The 26,759-nt window shown below is 36.2% G+C and overlaps 1 protein-coding gene across 6 annotated transcripts in view; it reads left to right on the top strand.

Moving 5' to 3' along the window:
• The window catches only part of Vwc2l (von Willebrand factor C domain containing 2 like), a 161,811-nt gene that overhangs the window by 20,802 nt on the left and 114,250 nt on the right, over nt 1-26,759 (top strand). For 5 of the 6 annotated variants that reach the window (XR_008220863.1, XM_052749781.1, XM_052749782.1 and 2 more), the window contains one exon: nt 7,350-7,479. The exons of the other annotated variant lie outside the window; for it this stretch is intronic. Coding sequence is in view for 4 of the 5 variants with exons in the window: in XM_052749781.1 (XP_052605741.1) it covers nt 7,350-7,479 (130 nt within the window). In the remaining variant the exon portion in view is untranslated. The remainder of the gene's footprint in view (nt 1-7,349; nt 7,480-26,759) is intronic. 6 annotated transcript variants of the gene reach the window in all.

The raw sequence follows: 26,759 nt of genomic DNA on the forward strand, positions 1-26,759 counted from the left end.
GAAGGATGTGGGTTCTCTACCAACTGTGCAATGCTACCTGCCAATGTTGTTTTATCATCTCTTTTCTGGCATCACTTCCTTTCACTATTTCTATAAAATGATACTGATGCTCTTTGTTTCTTATATGATTCTTTGAGAGTATAGAATTCTCATGACCTCATATTCTCCTGTAACTACGTTGGTTTTTTTTTTTAATGCTCTTGCCAATGACTACTCACCAGCTGATACAAACAGTCTGTCCTTCTAAGTACCATCAGGAACATTTTGAAGTTATACAGTTGTGTATATTTTCCCTGGTGCACAAATGTGTGATCCATGGAGCATCCTCATCACAGAGATATCCAGGCTCTGATGAACATGCTCCCATGTACATGGTCATAGGATGTTCATGGACCAAATGTAGCTTTCCCACCAGCTTGTTGGGAAAGGGCTGCCAGCAGCTGCCTTTCTAGAGTCCTTCACAGGTGTCAGTGTGACAGACATTTCACAAGCCTTTACTCTGACCTTTCCATATTTTCAGATTCTCATCTGAAGATTTTTAGCACCAATTAAAGAACAAAAAACTCCCTGACATTTTGTTGATAAGTGTACTTTGCCTATTCAAAAAATATGCCTGCTACTGCAGATGAAGTATACATTTGGTTATACTTCCCTTGCATATGTTTTGTTTTTCTGTCTATTCATGGTTCAGAAAAGCTGGATTTGGGCAATGGAATTTCTTGACAGCTAAAAAATGCATTGGTTCTACACATCATCCATTTATTAGAATAGGCGGTATCAAGTCAACATGCAATATCTCACAAATTGGAGTTGATCAGTTATCCTTTTATTAAAAGTAAAAACATCACGTTGTGGGGGAGTCATTGGAGATGAATCTGGGAGGGTTAGAGAGGAAGTGGGTTTGTAAATATGACCAAAATACATTGTACTAAATTCTAAAAATTGCAAAATATTTTAAAACATGCCAAAATGATGGCTGTTTTTCAAAAGAAACCCTTTCAAAGAAACAATATACAGTCAGAATAATATTACTATACTATAATGCTGAACTTTTCAAAACAAAGGAACTTCTTTTTGCTTCATAATTACTTTAAGATTGGTCTTTTATCTGTTTTCTGTTCTTTTGATATTTTCCTCAAGCTCAGATAAAATTTAGTTCTCCATTATAACAGTACCAGTAATTATTCTGAGAAAACTTGGTTATAATAGTAAAATATACCTGTTTAAATCTTAACTTCTGGGTTGTTGTTCAATTGAGGGCAGGATAGATGGATCATTTTTCTAGTATTGTGACTTTATATACTTTACATTATATAATAATGCTGATAACTATTTGTAGTAAGCAAATAGTGTTTTGAATTTGCACATTTTTAATTATAGTTTATAGCTATCTGGTTTATTATAAATGCATGAGCAAGACACTTTTTACAACCATTTTTATAAAGTGCTTTTATTTTCAGCCAAATTGAAAGGTTTTTGATGAGCATATAGGCAATGATATCCCATAATATATTTTCAAATCACAAACTCCTTAAGAAAAAGCCAGAACTATTGCTACTTAACCCATCATTCAAATGATACATGTATACACATTTGCTGTCGGACATACAGAGAGAGAGAGAGGGAAAGACATATGTAGATATAGATATCAATAGATAAATATAGATAGGTAGATAGGTATATATATATTGATATAGCTATGTAGATACAGCAATGTATAAATGTACATAGATAGATGAATATACAGATAGATGAGATAGAGATATATAGGCATAAATAGATTTTGATGTGTAGGTATAGACATGCAGATTTGTATTAGGTTCTTCTATTTGCTTCAGCAGTATTAATATTCTTAGAGAAGTTCCTGCTGAGTCTCTGTAATTTGATGAGTTTCAAATCCAATGTTCCTAAAACACTGCAGTCAATAGGGCAGCTCGCTGGAGGGGTCATCACAAGCTCATTAGATCAGGAACACAAAGGAGAATTTTAATCAGATTCTATAGGTCATCTTTCACATGATTGTGAGTTTTGGTTGAAACCCATCAGGTCTGCTGATTATTTGTTGGCATCTGCTGCATTGAAATCACAGTCTGCAGGAACGGTAGTAGATGCTAAATACTCCTGTGCTTTGTAAGTTAATGTATATTTTAATGAAGTGAACAGTGAGATTCCTGACAGGCATCAGCAAATCTGAAATAGAGTCTTCCAAATTTCTCATCTAGTCTGGAAGTAATGAGACTTGTTCCATAAAGTGATAAAATTTATGCCATATATTATCTCCAAAAGAAGAGTGCTTCACGGAGCAACACTTCTCGCTTGTTGGGATTAGATTTTTAAGTAGTTGTTGGAATGGGTTGCTTTGTAAAAGGGAGCTGAGCTATATTTTCTTTGATAATTTTTGCTCATGATCAAAGAAATGAAACAACCCTAAGTGCAAGGAGCTTGATATCACTTGGTCAGAAATAAAGTCGTTGATTTAGTTATTGCAACAAAACTTGGCCTCTAGAATCTATCCCACCCATCCCTGTGTTTGCTCATCAGCTTTTAAAAAGATTCCCAGAGACATTTCTAGGAATCAAGTTTCTCTTTCTCAGAATACTCTGGAGGTGTTTTGTTCCTTTTTTATTTTTTTCAAGGTATGTTTCAAACCAGGACTTTTTGCTAAAACTATATTTCATAACATACTAAAATCACTGTGATAAATAAGTACCATTCATCTTGGCACACATTACAGACAGTGCTAGGACTAGCTTTTTCTCAGATCTTTTAGTAATTCCACTGCATATACTTGGCCCTTAAATTTAGTTGGCACAGTATTTTCTAATGCAATAAAAATCTGTAATCATCTACTGCTAGATAAGTTAGTCAATGGACTACTTGTAGATTGACTTACCTGTGATCTTCACAATGAATGTTATGAATTTAAAATTACCTCTGCAGAGCGAGTTTATGTTCGCCAACATAATATTGGAACCCAAATAGTTATTTCATGACTCATAGTCAGAAATATGTACCCTCAAAGTGTGCTTTATAATATTTAAATAAAATGTGCACATCCCATTGAGTCAAAATCCTTTCCACACATGATATGAGCACAGATAAAGCTGCTAGAGGTGTGGCTCAGTAGATAAGAAAATGCAGATTCTGTACAAATGGTTGTAGATTTTGTTAAATATTTATCGTCATGCTAAGACGTCTTCTAGGTGCTGAGAATTCAGAACTGAACAATGTGTTATAAGCAGCTTAGAATCTATGAAAGCAATAGACAAGAACAAATAAAAAATGTTAAAAAAAAACAGTAAAAAAATATTATGAACTAAAGGTGGCTTTTGAACAGACACCATAGGTGACAGAGAATGTGGAGCTTCCTGTATGCGTCTTGTAACTTTCAGATTGGAATTTGTATGGCAAGCCTTATTGACAGTGATCATTTCTTCCTGGATAATTGGAACAATAGCACCAATAGACACCTATAACTCCCAACGACTCAGTTGTCATATATATCTCATATCCGGGCCTTCCTCAGATGTGGAAGAATGTGTCTCAGGCATTCAGAATGCAAAACAATTGTACATTTCTATAAACACATAGGCAATTCTACCAACCAGTGTGCAAAACCATATTCTTGTAATCTTACCATGACCCTCAATGATGACCACATTGGCTCCCACATTCTCATAATGAAAATATTTGACCATTTTCTAAAACTATGTTGTTATTCCAGTAACTTAAGTTTCTAGTTCCCAGGCTACTTTCCCAATTTAAAATGCCCAGAGTATTCATGACGCTGTTTCCAGGATTCCAATCTGTCCCTCGTCTTCTCCAAACATTTTCAGATCATGGTGACTTTGCAGTTCAATTTCAGCTACAAGGTCTTTGGAAGCTAATCATTTTTAACCAGATGTATCTTCCCATGTTTCCCATTCTGCTACCAAGGGTGAAAATTTATCTTCTAGTTACCTAAGGCAATACTTAAGTCACTGGTTGCTTTATCCAATCATATTCATCTAATATATACATATTCTCGTATGTGAGTTCAAGAACAAGAGACATTTGTGATCTAGGCAAACTGGGACAGCAATGCAATGTATTTGGTGACAGTGGGACTTACAGGTGAACTGCATAGTCCCTGCTTACAGTTCCACATTAGCCATTCTAAACCACTAAGTTAGAGATATGCTACATTTATAAGATACATATAGTACTCATACCACCAAATATGCACATTAACAAATAAATATTATCTATAATCATAATTGCAAATATATTTTATGAAAATGTAAATGTATCAAATATTACAATATTTTTCAAATATTGCTTAGAAGTGATGCATTTTCAGGGACATTAGAATGGTGTCACTTCATCCTCTGCCTTCCCAAAGATGTAGCTGACAAAACCACATAGTTCCACACGTTCTTATTTTTTTATTTTTTATTTTTATTTGGTTTTTTGAGACAGGGTTTCTCTGTGTAGCTTTGCGCCTCTCCTGGAACTCACTTGGTAGCCCAGGCTGGCCTCGAACTCACAGAGATCCGCCTGGCTCTGCCTCCCGAGTGCTGGGATTAAAGGCGTGCGCCACCACCGCCCGGCTAGCGTTCTTATTTTTAAAAAGATAGAAAAACTAGTAAGAATATTTTCCCATCTACTTATTTCAGCATTCTCTTTTCCTCCAAAGACAGCTTTATTCCTTAATCTTTGATTTTATGGGAACATTTTTAGGTTTAATCTGTAGTTTTCACATTGAAGGATCCAATAAAAGGAAATTTGTAACCAGCTTAGTGCTTAAGATGGGAAGTTTTATCAGAAGTACCAAGCCTTGCAGTTTTATACTGTTAGGTGGGAGGGATTTTAAAAGTCTGAACTTAACACCAAAGTAGCTGAGTGCTTGCTTCTACTAACTTATCACTATCTGAAAAGTATCTGTTCAAAAATGCAAAGGAAGGCAGAGGCCATAGAAATGTCAGTTTGAGAAAGAGAATGGCAATGTCATCAGAGCCAGTAAGACTTGGCAAGGCTGGTAAGGTCAGGAAGGGGCCTCAAGCTAGGAGGTCAGTGGGTTGAATCTGACAGTGTTGAGAGCCAGAGGTTTAATGTTTGAAGAAATAAAGGTGGGGGAGGGTGCAGGCAGGACTACTCAGACTCCTCTGGATCACAGTCTGAAAACTGGGTAAGTGAAGGCAGCTTAGAGGGTGGACATGCCATGCTGGGCTTGAGTATACATGTTAGCCACGCTGAGTCTGGAGGATGGATATGGTGGGGAATGACAGGCATGAATATGAGAGATTTGTGGCCTGAAAAGGATGACTATAGAACAGAAATAAGCCAGGTCAAGGATGACTAGGAGGTACTGAGAATTAGGAAAATAATTTTGTCTTCTTAATTTAGTTCATTACTCAAGACCCTTTTGAAATCTCCAGCATACGTTTATCACCCATCCTTGTAGTCGTGGCTCTCCCTGAGAGTACTTCTTGGGATTCCAAGGTGGGCCTCAGCACACGACTCCACCATTTATTGTTTCGGTCTTTGTCTGTTAACTTCTGTAAGACACCACCAAGCATAATTTTAGGCTTCAAGACTTGAGGATGCCACAGTCTGCCCAAATACAAGCTATATGACAAGATAAATGTCCCTTCTCCAGTATCACAACTCATATTTTCACTGATAAATTTCCACAATAGCTTTCATACACTAACTGCAAGAATTAGTAGATTTGTCAGCAAGAAGTACATATCCACCATTAAACTGATTTTCCCAATGTTAGTGGTTATTCCTCTGGACCTGCTCTATGTGGACAAGTATGAAGATCTTAGGATATCAGCTACTCAGATGAGGGGCATGATGAATGGTGCTTCTTGTTGGCAAACAGCAGGATGGAATTTGGTCACACTCCTACCTTTAAATCTTTGCCCTTTGCTTATCCATAGGACCTAGAAAACTATTAAACCTCTGTCAACGTATTCAGTCATCCATGAGATGAGAATAAAATAAATTTTCCTTGTTGGGTTAGGGCAGAAGCAAGAAAATTGATAATATACAATTTCTTAGTAATAATGAAGTTCAAGTTCATGACAAAGCATGGGATAATGTGATGGATTATTCTACAATGCTTAAACTTAACTGGTAGAGAGTTTATGTGTTATCTTCAATAAACCAATCTATCCCACTTAAACATGACAATATTTTACCACAGCTTCTATTAACTAATTCTCTTATCCAAAAACTAAGATAATTAGAGTGGGCTATCATTCTTCAATCACAAAATGGAGATTAAATGAATTTTTAAAATAATCAATGCACTGATTTCGGTCTCACTCAAACTACTTGTGGCAGGGGACATTGATTACACAAATTACTTGGATAATTGCTTCTGAAAGAACCAGGAACAGATCAGAAGTTTGGACAGTAACCACAGAGGAGGAAAAGAGGGTTCCATTAGATGAGTTAGTAGGTGCAGAACTGTGGCATCATACTTGAGGCAGAAGTTCCTAAGAGCAAATAACTTGGTTGGAAAAGTGTGGACAGTGTATGGCTTCCAAGAATGTCAACATCCTAGGAGTCTAAGATTCTTGAAGTCCAGAGTGCGAATCTATATAGGATGAAAGGGTCACTTGTACTTTCTAGAAAAGAAACTGAAAATCCATTCATTCTTGGTTGGTAAGTACTGTAAAGATGAAAGTTCTTTTCAGCTTAGTATTATCTTAATTATTTTCCCATTTTCATTTTAGAGTCTTTGACTCTTGCTTAAATGGTGGCTTTTTAGGTCAATTGATTTTAGTTCATGTCCCAAAGCAGGCAGACAAGGGTAAGGTATTCAGAAATTAATTCAGGAGACTAAATCTGAATGTTTGGATCCCAAATATAATTTTCTGTAACATTCACACTGAAAAGGTGTCATTTAAGCTTAAGTTGCCTTGAATAAGCATTCACAGGAAGGGTCAGGATATGTATTTAACATTTTCTCATTTCCTAGCAACCCACCTTTCTTAGGAAGCAAAAAGGACCAATGGCAAATTGACTTCATATGTACTAATACCATCTTCTTTCCCAGAGGAAGGTGAAGCATTCAGTGCATCTGAAAACCAAATGACCAACTGGCAGGTTTGCTGTCCAAACACTTTGCCAAAAAGTAGGGCAGTGATGTAGAACAACTCATTAATCACGGAGACCTGAGATGTGCTTCATCTTGACTTGACTATACAGTTTGTCTTCCTTCGGGGGCAGAATGATCATACATGTGGTAATTGGAATTAAAGTCAATATAAACACTAATGTCTTGTCTTCTGACAGCATATGAATGTGCAAGAATTGAGTTATAGGAGAAAAGGGGCTAATTTGAGATTTGTTCCTAGCCCTCTCCATGTGAATGGTGTCGCTGTGAGCCCAGCAATGAAGTTCACTGTGTTGTAGCAGACTGCGCAGTTCCTGAGTGTGTCAACCCAATCTATGAACCAGAACAATGTTGTCCTGTCTGCAAAAATGGTAAGAATGCCCTGCATTAGCTTTCAAGAAGGGGTTAGGGGTTAGGACAAGACACTAGTATTTCACACATGCATGCCATTCAGTATAAGAGCCCTCTAAGATCTGCCTCTGGCTTTTCAATACGGGCAGTGCTGGCATGTATGTTTTTCTAAAGCCTTAAAGTGAAAATGTACTAGGGATGGGTGAATTGAGTAACTTCTCATCTGGGGAATTAGAACTCTTGCAATCTGGCTTTGTTGTGACCCCTATTATTTATTGTTGATTTATAAAACAACTATTGGAGAGAACTCAGTACCATATTTTATAGTGATTGAATTTCTAGCTATTTTGGAGCCCGTGAAGCAGTTTTCCAAATTTCATGGTGAATAGTGCATCCTAAGACAGAGATTGGAGCAAATGTCAGGTATTTTGCTTTGGACATAAATAAGACCTCAAGTTTAAAGTTGTCCAAAGGATATAAATTCAATTATAATTGTACTTAAATTCAAGCAAGAAAGACTGAAACTGATGTGTGTGTGTCGTGGGGGTAAGGGGTTAACCAAGATTTTCAATATAGAAGAGCCCTGTCCTCACAGAATTGCTGTAGATGAGGAAAGTGACTTGTATATAAGATTATGGGTTCATTTTCCCCATTACAAAATGGAATAGTTGAAAAGAATACAGTATCTTAGTCATCTGAAATCACCATAGTGCCATAGAGAAAACATTGCAAAGCAATGATCTTCCAGGACAATAACAGCAAAGATCATACAATCACACTCCTCCTAGTGGTCATGTTCTGCCAATGGGGAGGGAATACATCACTAGCTATCCACAAATGCCCTGTTCACAGTCACGTGTGCTTGGGGAGAAAAGTGGTTGTAGCCCTTGTCATCACGCTACTACTAAATTGATGTGCTCTTGATAGACAGATAGATAGATAGATAGATAGATAGATAGATAGATAGATAGATAGATAGATAGATAGAGTTTAAATTCACATTTTCTCTCCTAGTAATCTTTTCCTTGACAGATGGATAGTTTTAAAATAGCATCAAGTTATTAAAAGACAAAACAAAAATGACTCTTATTGTTTTACAAATAGATTTTGTGATTTGGTATCTTCCCAAACCACTAATAATGACCCCTTCTGATGTTTTTCTGGGCATAGACTTTCCTGTTTCTTAGCATAGACGTCCATTATGCTAAGTCATTAAACTGTCCATTTGACTTCTCTTTTTCTTCTTATCTAACTGACTTATGGTGACCATCTCTGTCTCAAGAGCTGGAAATAAATACACACCCGAAGTTCTAATGTGCCTTATATATGCAAAGATACACGATTTAAAACTTCATATTTCTGAAAAAGCTTAAAGAAACTGGAAAAGATACAAGAAAGAACAGTAAGATGATTTAATGGTTGAAAAAATAGGACCTGGGAGGATAGACTGAAGGAGTTAGCATAATTTGTCCAGAAGAAAGAGCCCAGGGGAGAAGTAACTGTCATGAAGTATATGAATGGTTGGTCTAAAGTGGAAGAGGACTTGTTATTTTTCATTTTCTCCAAGGATAAAAAGAAGGAAAGCTCAGCTACCCAATCAATCTTTAAAAATAGGATTGACAAGTCTTTAACTAGAGATCTTTTTTTTTTTTTTTTTTTTTTTTTTGGTTTGGAAGTAACCATCTAAATAGGTCCTTGAGAATATTTTCTTCCCTGGGTAGTCCTTGTTAACTTTGCCCCACTTTTAGAGTAAGTGCTTACAATTAAAAACTTGTCTGTACACACTCAGCATTCTCTCAGAATTAGAGAATCTAGTCCATGTAGTTAGGATGCAGTATTAAAGAATGCATCTAATAAATCATCCCAGATACCTAACACAAGCCTACACTACATCTAGACTTCATGTCTAGTCATAACTCAAGATTAGTTTGCATTTATCATATATTAGAAATTTGTCTTCAAATACAATTCTGCATATATGTAATGAATGAGCTTTGAGTCACCTATTCATATAACTGACTTTATGCTAAATGCACAGTGCATTAATTAAGTTTTCTGAGGCTGTGTCCATGACATAGTACACAAAGACCACATCTGCTTCATCTTGCTACTTCCAAACACATTATTACTTTATAAAATAATAAGGGAAATCAATCTGGATTTAAATAAGTAGGAAGACTGACTCTTGCTATAACATAGTATTAAGAGATGTTTCTATTACTAAATGTCATTAATTTGATAATTGTTCTCAAAACATAGTTTTATCACTGCTGAAGGACATTGATCAAAAGGACCATTGAGAGCCCCTGAGACCTGTATTTTATTAATGAAGCAGACTGAGCCCACACTTGAGTTGCTAATTTTCTAAGCATATTTAAGAAAATAGGAGGAGACGACACCTATGTAGAAGAGCTGGAGGGAAAATAAATATCATAATATTGTGTTACTTTGACTTATCTTTTAGCCACAATTTCCATTGCTAATTAATGAGCACTATTTACAAGGGTTGTTGCTTATTTGTTCTAATAATATACAAAAATAAATTAGTATTAGTATAGTATTTGCTAACAAAAATGTTTCAGTTTAGGGTGTAATTTAAATATTATAATATTTGGAAACCAATCATAATGTGTATAGTTGGGAACCAAGAATGTATATTGTTTTTGGAGTGTGAATTAACATTAGTTGCAATTTTGTATTCTTAATTATTCATGCAACTTTTGAGTTTTCCATTCATCTTAATGCTTTTATTGTAAGTCATTAGAAACCATGTTTATAGATGCCAAACATATGGCTTTGCAGTTAAAGTATGTAAGCAGTTATTAAATATTTGATAACTAAAGCACCAAAACTGTTAAATTCATTTTCATAGACTTTGTTTACATTGGATTATAAGTCAGTCATTATTTATGCCTCTGATGGACAAGTTACCTCATGAAGTCTAGAAGAGCCAGGACCCTCCCCTAACCCTCTAGACACAAGCCTTACTCAAATGGTTAACTCCACACTCCTTACTCTCTCCCAGTTTAATGGTCATGAAAGCCAGGCCGGTAGTTGGCTAGCCAGAAGGGCCAGGGGAAAGGAAAAATACATCAGAGTGGCAGGTTATATATAAACAAAAAATGAATACTCTTTGTAGTTTCTAACACCTTCTAAAGATTTACCATGAACAATTGCTAACAGCCCTAATGTGCACACAGTGTTTCTTGAAATGGAAAGGAAAGAAATAAATACCAATTCCCTGAGGGAAGAAATGAGCAAGAAAATCTTGCCTAACAAATTGGGTAATATACTTAACCAAAAGGAATCAGAAATTACAGGAAGGAGATACCAATTTTGTATTGATAGTATTTTCTAATATTGGCAACACTTCTTATTGACAAAAAAAGATTGACCGAAAAAAAGTTGAGAAAATGTTGGACAACTTTTAAGAAAGCATTTTCTGTGCAAATTTTCATGTCACTTAAAGTTGACTATTATACAATGTGTATTTTGTCCCACATTCATGCATGGAATTTTCCCTGCATTTTAAGAGTGAGAAGGTGACATGAAACCTTATTGTTTTCAGTGGAGTGGTGAAATGTATCACAGCCTTTAAAAACACACTACTGACATTTTCTATGCCATGTAAGATAATAGAATACAGCAATGCATGCTATATCTATTGTATTTTTGTGTGATGTATTTAATACATTTGAAATGAGATGCATATAATAAATATACATTAAGTTGTATGGGAATAGATAGACACCTAGTATTAGTTATATAGTAGAATGTTTATGATGAGAGCTAGGGAGATGGCTTAGTTAGTAAATGCTTTTCTACAAGCCTGAAGACCTGTGATTGGATCTGCAGCATTAAAGAGGTGGAAACAATCAGATCCCTAGAGATCACTGGCCAGCAAGTCTATCTGAATTGGTAAATCCCAGCTTCAGTGGAAGGCTTGCTCTCAAAAAGTTTGATGAGGAGTGATTGAGGAGGACACACAATCTAGAGTTCTGATTTCCATACATCCACATGCACATGTGGATGCAAAAACAGCCACAGAGAGAGAAGTGGGGGAGGGCATGGAGGCAGAGAAGCAGAGGAAGGGGGAGGGGAGAGGGGATGGAGGCAGAGAAGCAGAGGAAGAGGCAGGGGGAGGGGATGGAGGCAGAGAAGCAGAGGAAGAGGGAGGCAAAGAATGAATATAATCATTCAATTGTTACTTGTAGGGTTTAGGAATCAGAAGGTAAAGGGAGAAAAGAACTACTATCTTTAGTATAGTAGATACATGCTGACCACAAAAATAACAGAATTCTGTGGAAAGTCAGAAATATGATGTTCAAATTATAAACAATGCTCAATCTTAACTCACTATTAATCAGATTTGAGTATAAGTACATACTTTTATTATTTCTATGCACTACATAGGAAGAATTCTAGAAAAATACACATCAGCTTTTAAACGAAGATTCAGTGACTAGAATGGTACATAAAGCACCGGATGTGAACGCATGGGACTTAGCTTTCATTTCCATAAGCCTCCTTACTGAGTTAATGTTTTAAATACCTACTGTACTTTCATATTCTAAAAATTTCATTCCTACAGTTAAGAAAAAGACAATTTAAATGCCATTAGACTTCCAGAGAAGATGCAAGAAAGAGGTGTCCACATTTTGTAATAGAGCATAATACTGATTAAAGAAAGACAATGATTTCAAACTAGAAATAGAAGCAGCTATATTTATGATTTTAAGTGAAAATTTTTAAATAAAAATACAATTAAGTTCATATTTAATATCTTTAATTCATAGATTTATGGGTGGGTATGGTTTATAAGCTATATATCACCAGTGGTATGAAGTAACATTCTTCAATGAATAACATGACATTTCTGTAAAACATAATAATCACATTACAAGTATTGAGTAAAGAAAATGAATCTCACAGACATCAGGTCAAGTTTTAACCATATTTTAACCTTAATTTGTATTCAGATTCATGGGAAACTGTTTGTCTTCAGAGATTTGGGGGAAGGGATTTTGTACTTGGTTAGCAAACAGACTAGCAGTTCAAATCTATGCATTCTGATCAAGTAGGGTTGATGGCAGATTTGGGAAGAGCTAACACGAGAATTCTATCATTATAATTGCTCTTATTTCTAGATTTGAGAAGAAAGATTGTGCTGTCATTTCTATATACAGTTAAAGACATTATATAAAAGTCAGCAAAGCTGGTGACAACCCCATTAAGTAGCATGTGCCTGCAGTCCTAACTCTTAAGAATCTAAGCTGGGAGACTATGAACTTAAGGCCAGACTGCAAGACCCTGTCTCCACCTTCCACAGTCACACCACTATCCCCACACAACCACAGTCACAGCAACCCACAGCCACAATCATACCACTACCACCACACAGCCACAGTCACACCACAGCCACCACCACCACAAGAAAAAGGATCAAACATCTCAATAAAGTAAATGGATAGCTTTTGTATGCTAACGACCTCATGCAAAAGGAACAGAATCATGTTTGATAGGCAAACACTAATGGCAATCCTAATAAAATCCCTTGTTAGGTGACATCACTTTTTACTTAACATTTTAGATAGATGATAGATAAGTAGTGTTAAATAGATTAGATAGATTGATGAAGAAGAAAGATAGATAGATAGATAGATAGATAGATAGATAGATAGATAGATAGATAACAGACAGACATACAGATAGATGATTGATGAATGAGGGAAATATAGATAGGTAATAGAGATATGAGAGACATAGATCTAGATAGATAATAGGTAGGAAGAGATTTGCAGATAGATAAGATGCTCATATTATGGTAAGAACCAGTTAACTAGCAACAAAAGTGAGGACTTGGAGAAGAAAAGTTAGAAACAGGGAAAACTCTCCTAATACACAAAAGATGTCACTATATATTTGGAAACATAAGAAAATTAAATATTAATTATACTGGAATTGAGGAAAATGGCAAGGTAAAAAGGAATGTGCAAATTTCTATATATGTGTATATGCACATACAATATAATAAAATATATGTCATTAAAATAAAACTAGCATTGGTGCCCAATGCAAAGATACCAATGGGATATAATAAAAAGTTCATAAACAGACTTAACTATGAGAGAAAATTCTGTACATGATTAAATCATATCTGAAATCACTGGAGAGATGGTTTATAGAAGAATTGTGTTGGAACAACTGGATAGTTATCTGAAAAAAATATTTTTAAATTCATATCCTATAATTCAGGACAAATTTCATCAGATTAAGTATAATTTCCTTTTTACATTTTCCGTGTGTGTGGTATGCATGTGTGTATATGCGGTATGCATGTGTGTATATGCATACTTTGGCATGTGTGTGGTGCACGTATGTGGATGCACATGAGTGTGGATGTTCAAGGTTGATGTTCTCCAATCCACTTTATTCATTGAGGAAGGGTCTCTCAATCAAGCTGAGAGCTTGAAGATATGTCTAGCCTCTCTGGATAGTTGGATCTGGGGATTCTCTGTCTCCAACTTCCACATGTAGAATTACAGACAGCTGCCTTGACCACTCAACATTTAAGTGGGTTTCTGCAGACCCAAACTCCATTTCTCTATATCTGCAGCCACTAAATATAAATCATTTTCTCAAAAGAAAACCTGGGCAAATTGATATATAATCTTGAAGTGACAGAACAAAATTCTCTACATTGTGTAAAAGCACAAAAAAAAAGATTTATACAGATTTAAAGCTAGAACAAAAATTAATCTTAATATCACAGAGGATCCTTATTTACATAAAGGACTATTAGAAATCCATAAAGTAAAAATTCAATGTCTCTATTTTTTAAATTGGTGACTAATTCAAAACATGCTCCAGAGAAAATAAAACAAAAACTGCCCCATCAATATATGAATAGTTCCAATATACTTATAAGAAAGAAGATGAAATTTTCCTAATTGATTCAATTTTTCACTCAAGAATAATGCCAAGAGTTTGATAATCTACTTCACTGGGTAAAGCAGGCATTCTTGCACATTGTTGATGGATATAGAAGGAAACTTGATAATATATACAAAATTCAAGCACATACACTTTTTGTCTTAGGAATCCCACATACGTGAAGTCACAAATGAACAATTCTATTCATATTTAGAGTTTCTAATTATGAGAAATTATCATAAAACTTTTATAAATAAATGTAGATTTAAATTTTATTTTTAAAAACCAACAATAGATATCAGACTACATTTTAGATCAAAAGAATGAATAATAAAGAAATAATTAATGGTATTTTAGGGTAAATTTTTAATTAAAGTCACAGCAGTTTACTTAAGTGCTGTAAGATATACATATACATATATACATATATACATATATATATATATATATGCACATATATTAAGATAGGGCCAGCAAAATGGCTGAGCTGGAAAAGACATTTCCTGCCAAGTTTGCAACCTGAGTTTAATCCCTGAGACCTATATTGTTAAGGGAAAGAATAACTGACTCCTACAAGTTGTCCTCTGACTACACACACACATACACACGGTGCATATACATACATACGCATATATATACACATGCATATACCACACACACACACACACACACACACACACACACACACACACACACGCGCGCGCACGCACATACACATACACACACATACACAAAATAAATGCACAAATAAATAAATAGTAATTAAAATGTAATAAGACACACCAAATTAAGATTTTGGTTGTGAGCCTAGCCTTTAACGGCTGAGCCATCTCTCCAGCCCGACACACCAAATTAAAATGAGTAAAAAATTAAGTTCCTAATTCTCATAATAAATCAAAAGGAAATATCAAATTATCTATGTGATATAATATTTTTATAAGTTGACAAAATATTTGAGGGTTTTTTTTTTTTTTTTTTTTTTTTTTGGAGATGGGCCCTACATATAAAGCCAAAGCTGACCCTTGAATTTGTCACCATCCTGTCTGTCTCCCGACTGTTAGGGTTACAGATACATACCACTGTATTCTGATCTATGGCAATAGAGGATGCATTTAGTAACAGGGTGAAACCCAACTTACTAACTAACTATAGAAAAATAATGCATAAAACTATAATTTTAACCTTTCAAATGTGATATCTGAATTGCAGTAAGAAACAAACAAAAGGAAATAGAAAGTGGAAAAGTTCCCTGGGTGTATTGATTAATTTTCTTACTCATGTGGTCAACTATTTACCCAAAGTAACTTCTGGGAAGGCATGTTTATTTCGGCTCATGGAGTCAAGAGAGGATATAATTGACGGTGGTGGCAAAAGCTGTGAGACTGTGAGAAGCTGGTCCCATTGCAGAAAGAGATGGCTCCTGTAGGCCCTGACCATATGACAGCGCCACACCCATGCAGAGAGGGCCTTCCCATTAAGACTCTGTGAACATGGGGCCTGGCCGTGGATCTCTGCTTCGGCTTCCATCAGTCATTGGATGAGAGTTCTAGCACGACAGGGGAATCCTTGCCCTGGAGGAGATAGGAATGGGGGGTGGGATGGGGGGGAGGGCAGGGGGGGGAAAGGAAGAGGGAGGACAGGGGAATCCGTGGCTGATATGTAAAATTAAATTAAATTATAAAATAAAAAAAAAAAACTCCGTGAACGTACCTTTACAGATACAATAAGTAGTGTGTCTCCTTGGTGATTCTAAGTCGTATCATCTTGACAGTCAAAATAAATCATTGCTGAAGGTCTAAAATTTAATATATAGTCAATACAAGTATCTGGTGTAAAAGGGTGTTGTTATCTAGAGTCATTATTTTTAAAATAAAATTATACCCCTAGTTAGTCTATTACATAAAAATAAGTTTTCGTTGGATTAAAAGTCTAAATTTAAAAAAGAAATCATGGAATAATTTTTAAAATAACTATGTCAATTTTTCAGAAGAATGGAAATCTTCCTAAATACATAAGCAAGTAAAAAGCTGGTCGTAGGAAAATTACACATGTGGATCAAAGAGTATACACTTCTATTAATGTCACTGCATGTATTAAAAGAAAGCAATAGCTAGTCTGGGAAAGGGTAAATGTAAATCACATACAGGTGACTGCAACAAGGACATTTCCTTTCTGAAAGGCAATGAAAATATATGGTTCTTCTATCTATCAGTGACATTTCCAGAAATTGATTAGAAATAATCAAGTAAGAATATAAAAGTGTTTGCATAGTGATTTTTATTGTGAAACTGTTTCATGATAGAAAATCCTTAAAAAACTTGGAATCTAAATATTTAAGAATATCAATCATTTGCCAATCCTGAGTCCTACCATAAGGATATTTGGACATCCATATTTGTTGCCACACTACTCACTCACAAGAGCAAGAAATGAACCAGCCTATGTGATGAACTGATAATGAAAACATGATACATATGCACAATGGCATCTTATTCAGTTCTAAAAGAAGGAAATTAATCATGAAGTTTTTAAGAAAATGAATGGATCTGGAAATTACCATATTAAGTGAGGTACCTCAGACTCAGAAACACAAATGATGCATGTTCCTTTCACATACAGATTATGATTTTACTGTTTACATATTTGAGTAGATTTGGTGTGGTATAGGTTATAAAACTAGAAGGAGACCATGAGTGGAAGTAGAATACATGAGACATGGGGAACTACTAGATGAGGGAGGAAGGGTCTCAGGGAAGTCCAGTGAAACACATCATTTATGAAAATGCCATAATGAAATGCATTATATGTGTGTTAATTAATAACAAATATAAATCTGTAAAACTTAAATCATTAAAATTATAGTATACCAACACAAGTACTAAGAGAACATTACATATAATGGTGCAAAAAAATGAAGGCATCTCTCTCCTGCAAAAAGGGATATTCATACTATATTGTTAAACTAGTCAGCTAAGTCTATGTAAGATACATAGGTAGATAATAGATGATAGATAGAAGATAGATGGATAGATAGATAGATATGGTTGGATGGATGGATAGATAGATACATAGATATGGGTAGATAGATAGATAGATAGATAGATAGATAGATAGATAGATAGATAGTGTATAATGGACTCTATTATTTTTAAGAAGCTGGAAGAAAATATGCAAAGTATTAATAATGCTTATGTTCTTATAATAAATGTATATTATTCTTATAATCTAAAATTATTAGTTAAAATAGAAAACAGAAAAATCTATAGCCAAGATAACATAATTTTTTCTACTTTTACAATTTTGTGATTAAATAATTAATGGCATGTCACTTAGTGGAAATTGTGCTGTGATTCCTTGTTGTAATTTGTACTCTGTAAATTAACTAACCAACTAATAATTTCTTCCACTTGACTTTTCAACTCCTTTTTAAGATTCTTTTTTCAAGCAAAGGAAATCTTCATTGCCCATTTTATGCACTTATTAGGGAAATTGCTAAAATACGCACTTAAATATATCCATTTACACTTTCATGAAACTATTCTGAAAAAAATAGGTCTTGACTGAGTGCAAGTCTTTCACCTTAATTTAATATTTTCTCACTTTCTCTTAGGTAGACAATTCGTACCAAACATTATACATTTGTAAAATAAACATGCTGGACATGAAGCCCTTCTCTGGGAAGAGCAGAGCACATATCCATTGGCTTCAGAGACCTCTGAATAGTTAGTTCAGGATGAAAGCGCATCCCATGCCAGGCAGCTTCAAAGTCTGCATTTCACTGACTCTTCCACGGAAAGTCAGGATTACCATATTCCTGTAAAGTAGATGGCAAAGCAGAATAGTAATAAATGGCTACTTTGATCAGCCACAAACAATAGTTCCCCATTTCCTTCATAAAACATCCTCCAAAATATAAAGGGAAATATTGATGTTCATATTCTCTTAAACCAACTTTTTAATTCATCAGCAAACTGGATTTCAAAAGCCTTACTTTACAATGTTGACACAATGAAAATTAAGACCACATTCATTTCCCATTAAAGACATCTCCTGTATAACTGCTGTGGCTACCTGGTCTTAAGACAATGCAGATTAGAAGGCCAATGTTCAAAGATAATTTGAATTTTTCTCACCATATTTCCTCTAATATGGGGACAGCTTATTTTTTCCCACATATTATTTAGGACAATGAGTCTGATTCCCCCACATAGTACAAATCTTCTTGGTGATAGAAATACATTTTTAAATAAATGAATGAATAAACACCTATATTCTACCTGATTGAAGAGGAGATAAAATTTGTTTTTAAATTTCGATTCTCTGAGTTATTTTAACTTTGAAATGTGTAATGCCATACAGAAGAGTTTTCCAATGGACAACATGAGATGCGTTCTGTGGTAGGAAGGAAGGTTTATTAAGTGTAGTTTGGTTCAGCAAAGGACCGGCCTGCATATCTCAAATGACAGGATAAACGGATTGCCCTGAGAAATCAAGTACAGCATTATAAACTCACTGTAGGCACATAAGGATTCTACTGGTTAAATACAGACTTCATGTAATGTGTCCGTCATTTTAGTGCAAAATTAATGACATGATTTAGCTAGTATTCTTCTTAATGATGTATTTTATCTAATTATAAAGACTGAGTATGTTAATGGCTGAAGCATCCTTGAGTATATAAGGCTAAGGACTTGATAAATGAGAGCTGGTGTTACATTTAGTAGTTCTTAGATTAATTATCATCATTACACCAGGAATTGAGAAAACACATGCAAAGGGCAAACACTTCCTCAGCATATGTTATCAGCAGACATCCTTCTCCAGAACTGTCTCCCAGCATCCTCTGCCCCTTGGAACACAATGTAGCACCTCACCCAGGAGTGCTTTCTTCTCTGGATCATCTCTCCCTGTCATTTAGGCTGTGTCCTTCTGTACCTGCAAACTAACTGCCTGCCTCTGTTTTATGAATTAGTCACCTGACAAGCCCAAGATTCCCCAATGGCAGGAAAATGTGTAACTTAACTAGAATCTTCAATAATCAAAGCCTCAGTATTGCCTTCAAATCTTTAGGGACATTTTGAACATCTTATAAATGAAACAGATTATAAGTGTGAGTACCCACCGTGTGTGTGTGTGTGTGTGTGTGTGTGTGTGTGTGTGTGTGAGAGAGAGAGAGAGAGAGAGAGAGAGAGAAGAGGCTTAGGAAGATTTGGGCTAATTTCAGTCATATCAGATAATTTCACATAAGGCCTGACTTGATTTTTTCAATAGTTAAGAAAGTGATGATTGTTTGATGAGGACATATCAAATGTATGATTTGAAGGTGTTGAATAAAATCACCCAGACTTTACATGAAGATAAGAAACAAACTCAGAAAATCGGTCTTGGCATCAGCATGAAGAAAGAAAAGTGACTGTGGGGGATATTATTTAATTCTAGAGAACAAATTAGATAAGTAGAAAGCAAGTCAGAACTGTGACGTAAACCAGAGACAAAGGAAGCGTGTTAACCAACATTTCCTGTGCTGTGCAGAAATTGCAGGGGCTGGAGCAGAAAGCCCTTGCAAACACCTGTGGTATTTTAGTGTTGCTCTGGGCTACTTCAAATCAATCTATCAGCAGTGTCAGAGCTCTTCCGAAGCGTATGGCTGGATGAAAGAAAGAGGAAATTCCTGCGTGCTGCTCATGTTTGCCTCCATGAGCCTCATTCCTGTGAGGCAAGGGTACAGAGAAGCTGTAAATACTCCTGCGTGTCAGGGTAGATAACCAGCCAGCCCTTAGTTCTTCCTTCCCTTCACTCATCACTTTTATGTGTTTTGCAGAAAGGTCCGTAAAGCAATACACCTGCCTTCTGAAAGGCTAAGCTCGGTTAGTTTCCAGCACCTTGAAATGACAAAATAGTCAGTAGTGTTATAGCCATATGGTGGAAGACTCCTTCATCCAGCTTCCTGTGGCAGGACTTAAAGCAGGGGAAGCAGGCAGGGTAAAAAGACTCGTGTCAAATGCCTGAGGAGAGGGGTTGCCTGTGTTTGTTTGTTTTTCTGGGCTTGCTTGGATTTGCTCTGTGATTTCATGCATGATGCAAGGTGTTCACAGCAACACAGGAGGAGAGGTCCTAGGGAGAGGAAAACATGTAGACTTTTCAAGCCAAGAGTCCTGCAAATTGAGGGTTAAAAACTTAGATTCTGTTTCAGACCTCAATAAACACAATAGTGTCTAAGTTGGGTCAAACAATCAGCCCTCGATGCAGAGTCTTCCCAAATAAACTGGAAAGCTACTGAACTCATCAAAATGCCCCTTCCACTTGCCACAGTGCGTATCTACACATGTGGAATACTGTCTCCCTCTCAACCGCTTCCATTGCTAATATGTTCACAATAGTATACAAACATTTGAAGAAATAACTGAGATATTGGGTATTTAAAATACTAGCTTTTAATTATGTTTTCCCATGATACACTTGGCTCAATTAGTTTACATAGAGGGTAGCATTCAGCCTGGATGACAAGGAAGTCATAGAGAGGTACTAGACCAAAGAAAACAAGAAAGACACCAGATCTAGGCACCTAAAGAGAGTATCAGGGAACTTGGCATTCTGGGAGAAGGAGATGGTAAGGAATGTCTGCTAAGGCACTTAACAAGGGAAACAGGTTGCCTCTTTTGAGTGTATTCACAAACATGTTCTAATGACCAGTAGTTAATGTAATTGGAACACCAGATTTCATCTATTACACTCTGATAAATATATTAGGGCATCAAAGGTATTAAGAGATTTAATCTTTACAGCAAGCTTATGAACAGGAAACTATTACAATTACTAATTTGCGGCGGAGCAGGAAACAGAAGCTGAGCTCAAGTAGGTAAACTGCTCTCTGAATGTTGCTGAGACTTGTACCCTGCTCTGTCAAACGCCAAAGCCCAAGGTCTCCCAGCAGCAACTCCGAATATGTAGTGTCAGAACAGCATCATCAGTACTGCCTAGAAGCCGTTTAGCATGTAAACCTCTGAACCACCCAATACGAATTGGGACTTCTGGGCGTGGTACCCAGCAATCTGTGTCTTATCAAGTTTCCCGGGTGTGATGCTCATCACTCCGAACTATATGCTTCCTACTAGGGACTTACATAATAGGGAGTCTGCTCTTCAAATTGAAAAGTGTGGAGGAACAGGAAAAACTGAAATAATCTCTATCTATCTCTGTCTTTCTCTCTGTCTCTGTCTCTCTCACTCTCTGTCTTTCTCTGTGATTCTCTGTCTGTCTGTCTGTCTCTCTGTCTCTGTCTGTCTCTCTGTCTCTGTCTCTGTCTCTCTGTCTCTCTCTCTGTCTGTCTCTCTGTCTGTCTCTCTGTCTGTCTCTCTCTCTCTCTCTCTCTCTCTCTCTCTCTCTCTCTCTCTCTCTCTCTCTCTCTCACACACACACACACACACACACACACACACACACACACACACTCACACACACAGCGTGACCACAAGAGACACCAGGGCAAGAAGTGGCATAAGGCATAAAAGAAAGGGTCTGACCTAAATACCGGGTTATCAATGCAAAGCCATTTGTATGGAAGAAGGGAGAATGACAAAAACTGATGGAACATAAGAGTAGGTCCCTAAGGACTAAAGGCGCAAATAGTGAGCCTTTAATCTCTGCACTCCAGAGGCAGAAGAAAGTGGATCTCAGTGAGTTTGAGGCCAGTCTAGTCTACATAAGGAGTTCCAGAACAGCCAGAGCTATGTAGGGAGACTCTGTCTAAAAAAAGAAAGGAAGAAAAGAAAAAGTAAAAGAAAAACAGATAATCCCATTAAACAGCTTTATTGAGATACAATTGCCAGAAAATAACTTCATTTTTAAAGTAGACAGCTAGACGTTTTGATCCATGTGCACCAGGAAAACTATTGCCATAACCAAGATAGATAGTGTACCCATTGCCTCCAGTATTTCCAACAAGCCCTGAGGTAATCTCTCTTTCTAGCCCTATTTCCATTCCAGGCAATATTGTTCAACTTTTAAGCTACATGCATCATTCTTCACTTCCTAGGACTTGTACAAGTAGAAGTTTTCACTGGCAGCTCCCATCTTGCCTCTCTCAGTCAGCACAATTATTCTGAAAGTCATCTACAGTATGCAGATGCATATAGCTCACTTGTTTCTAATTGCTTAATACTTCCCCAATTGTATAGGTATATATATTCACTTAGAAGATTTATAATTTTTTATTATTACAAAAAGTTGCAATACATATCCCTACACAAGTCTTTGCATAGATATATGTGGGATTTTTGTTTGGTTTGCTTTGTTTGTTTTGGTTTTGAGATGGGAGGTCTCATACAGCCCAGGCTAGCCTTGAACTTGATATGTAGCTGAGGATGGCCTTGAATACTGATTTTCCTACTTCCACTTCTCAACTGGGAATAGTGTTGCATCATCATGACTGGCTTCTCTTTCTCATCTGGTATAAGAATACCTAGGATTCTAGGTCATATGCTTGGTGTATGCTTCCTTTTTTTTTTTTTTTTTTTTTTTTGCAAAATTTTATAAAGCAGCAGTAACATTTCAAGTTTCCATGAAAATGTGTGTGAGAGTCATTTCCTACACATACTCAGCAAAATCATAAATGCTGTTTCACTTCAGTCCTTCTAGTTAAGTCCCATTGTTATTTCATTGTGCTGTTAAGTACATTTCCCTAGCGACTGGTGATGGTAAGAATCTTTCCTGTGTCGATTTTCTATCTAGGTATCTTGAGTGAAATGTCTGTTCATATATCCCACCCCCTCCTTTTTTCCTGAGCCATTTTCTTTCATGCTATGAAATTAGATGGGATTTTAGATATTCTGGAGGCAACCTTTAATAGGTACATGCTTTGTAGCTTTTCCTGGCTGGCTGCGTTTTCATTTGATGCCAATCACTAAGTGTCTCCAGAAGAACAGGAGTTTTTAAATTATGATGAACACCAATTTACCAATGCTTTGTTTTATGAATTGTGCTTTGGGCTGTAGCCTAGAAATCTTGGCCCATCCCAGGACAAAAAGTATTTTTCTTTGTGTTCTCACCTGTAACTGTTTAAGATTCCAGTTTGATTCATCTTTATGTCTGTGATCCATTTAGAGTTCAGTTGTGAATGTGAATACTGGTTATTTCACATGTATATTGATGATGATAATGGAATGTGTTTGCAGATACCCATGTATGAATAATATACATCTCATTATGTATTTGCAAATCTTTCAGAACACTCTAATCTATTCATCTAAGTTGTTTTGGCTGTTCTAAATATTTTGAGTTTATATCCAAATTTTAGAACTATTTTTTTCACTCCTCCTCCCAAAAAAAGCATACTGGAAGCTTGACTAAATTGCATTTAATCTGTCCAGATTAGGAATGTCCTGTCTTTTCCTATATGAAAATGGTATTCATCTTCATTTTTATAGTTGTTTTATTTTTCTCAGCATGTTTTGTTAACCATTTTATCCCAAAGTTTCAGTATCTAGACCTTTTACATCTAAGGTCCATTTTATTCCAAAGGTTTTTTTTTTTAATGCTGTTGTCTCTGTTACACTTTTTAAAAATATTTGTATTAAGCCAGGTGGTGGTGGTGCATGCCTTTAATCCCAGCACTTGGGAGGCAGAGCCAGGCAGATCTCTGTGGAATAGAGGCCAGCCTGGCCTACAGAGTGAGATCCAGGACAGGCACCAAAACTACACAGAGAAACCCTGTCTTGAAACCCCCCCCAAAATTGTATTAATTGTTTGAGAATTTTGTACAGTATGTTTTGATCATATTCACCTTCTCTCCCCCAGCTCCTCCCAGATCCACTCACCCTCCTACCAATTCAACTCCATGTTCTTCTCTTCCCCTTTTTCAGACTCATCAAGTCAAGTTCATGTTGGTCAACTGCTCTTGGGTTTGGGGCCTGCCCTGGAGTGTGGCTAATCTATTAGAGGTCACACCTTTAAAGAAAACTGACTCTGCCTTTCCCAACAGCTATCAAATGTCAATAGTTTCTGATCTAAGGGTAGAACTATGTGCTCACTTCCCCTGTCCATATGGAGATTTTGTCTGGCTTGAGCTTGGACAAAGTATACTTGTATATTCTGCCCCAAATGCTGAGAGTTCATATGTGAATCTACCCTCTTTCTATCTGAGAAAGACTGTTTTCTTGAAGTCATCCACCATCTCTGACTCTTACAATCTCTCCATCCCCTCTTCTAGGAAGATTCCTGCTGCTTGGGGGAAGAGACTTGATGCAAGTGTCCCAAATAGAGATCCCGTTAGGGCTGGTATGCCAAAGTCTCTTGACCATATTGACTAGTTATGGGTCTCTGTATTAATTGCCATCTACTGCAAAAAGAAGCGTATTTAATGATGGTTGAGTAGTGTACTTATCTATTGTATAGCAATAAGTTATTAGGTGTCATTTTGTTGCTATATCCATCTAGCATGTAAGTAGTAGATCTTCCCCTAGGGCCTATGACTCATCCAGGTGCAGAGTTTTGGCTTCATTAACAATGGCAGCTATGGGTTCTATCTTGTGGAGCATATCTTAAATCAGGACAGAACATTTTTGGTTACCTGTAGAGTCACTATTGCGCCAATAGGCATATCATGCCAGGCAGGTTGTTATTGTGACTTGCAAGTTTCACACCTGGATGAGACTGATGTTTGCTTTTCTCCTCTGGTAGCATACATAGCCCCTTCTAGGACCATGAAAGTTATCCACTAGGGATGACACTTCTAGGTCAGGACCCACCTGATTTTTCCATGTTCATGACTCAAGTGTATGGTGTCTTCCACAGTAGAGTCTTGTCATCTAGTTCAAGGGAGTAGCTAAGAACAATAGCAATATCCGTAATATTGGGGGGGACCTGTAGGACCCCATTGGCTGACAACTCTGAACGAGGTAATGCATTGCTGATGCTGGAGTTTTTATGTGGCTGTGGTTACCCCATTATAAGGTAACTCCATTTAAACTAGTTTTATGTATGTATAAAATTTAGGAAGTTTCTATTGTAGTAGGATTCCATGTTGCTTTTTTTTAAAGGCTTTTGATGTTATTTATCCCTCCCCTGGCCTTCCATCCTCTATCCTGCTTTCCTGTCTCCCACTCCCTTTAACTCTTTCTAATATGCATTTTTTAAAAGTCTTATAATTTGCTGCTAATATATTAAAGTAGAATTAATACTAATGTATTTATCTTAGGTCCTAAAACACTGCTAAACCTAATTACCAAATCCAGTGGGCTTCCTTCAGATTTGGATTCACTACATGTTGTCTATGAATGACTCCAGTACCATAGCCTCATCACCCATTCTTTTGTCCTTTTATGCATTACGCTTGCTAAGGCTTCTCATACAGTGGTACAGTATTGGATAGAGCAGTAAATGGGACATCTTTGTGTTATTCTGATACAAGAAGAACTTCAGACTTTCTAGATAAGTGTCATTTACCCACAGATACTTTTTATGAGTATTGTTTATTGAAATGGTCATATATGGGTATTTTATTAATATAGAGATTCCACTAATTTATTCCCAAGTTTTAAGTCAATGTTAAATTCAAGATGTAAACTGCATTTAGTCATAATTTTGTTTTTTTTGTTTTTTCGAGACAGGGTTTCTCTGTGTAGTTTTGGGGCCTGTCCTGGATCTCGCTCTGTAGACCAGGCTGGCCTTGAACTCACAGAGATCCACCTGACTCTGCCTCCCGAGTGCTGGGGTTAAAGGCGTGCGCCACCACCGCCTGGCTAGTCATAATTTTTATACTTGCATTTAATTTGTATAAAATTGTTCAAAATTTTATCAACTAATCTTACAAATCATATTACTCTGTATTCTTATCATTATGGTTTTTATAGTTTGGAATATTAAGGCATTGCTGATTTTATATATAGTGAATTTTGACAGCATTTCTTAATTTTCAACTTTCTGGAAGAGTTTGTGTAGAGCTGACAGTAGCTGTCAAAAACATTTCATAGAGTTTAGCAATTCTAGTTTGTCAGAACTTAGTTTTCTCTGTGACCGTTGTCATGTGAAAAGATGTGTTACTTGTCTGTTTAACTTAACATGATGATCTATAGTTCTACTTATTTTTCTGCAACTACCATGATCTTATTCTTCTACATAGCTGAATAATGAGTGTGTGTGTGTGTAAAGTTGTTTCATGTAGAACTATATGTAACTAACTTTACATATAGTTCAATCCTTTAAATATAATCCAATAATCTCTGCTTTGCAACTGAGGTACAGTTATATTTACATTTGGTGTAACTATTGACACATGGCTAGGTTTAAACATTTTATGTCTTCTTTGTTTATGCCTCCTTTCCTTCTTTCCCTTCTTTTGGGTAAATATTGAACTCCTTTTTGTTAACAT

Source organism: Peromyscus californicus, unplaced genomic scaffold, assembly GCF_007827085.1.
Source record: "Peromyscus californicus insignis strain IS unplaced genomic scaffold, ASM782708v3 Scaffold_21__1_contigs__length_65335640, whole genome shotgun sequence".
Taxonomy (NCBI): Eukaryota; Metazoa; Chordata; class Mammalia; order Rodentia; family Cricetidae; genus Peromyscus; species Peromyscus californicus.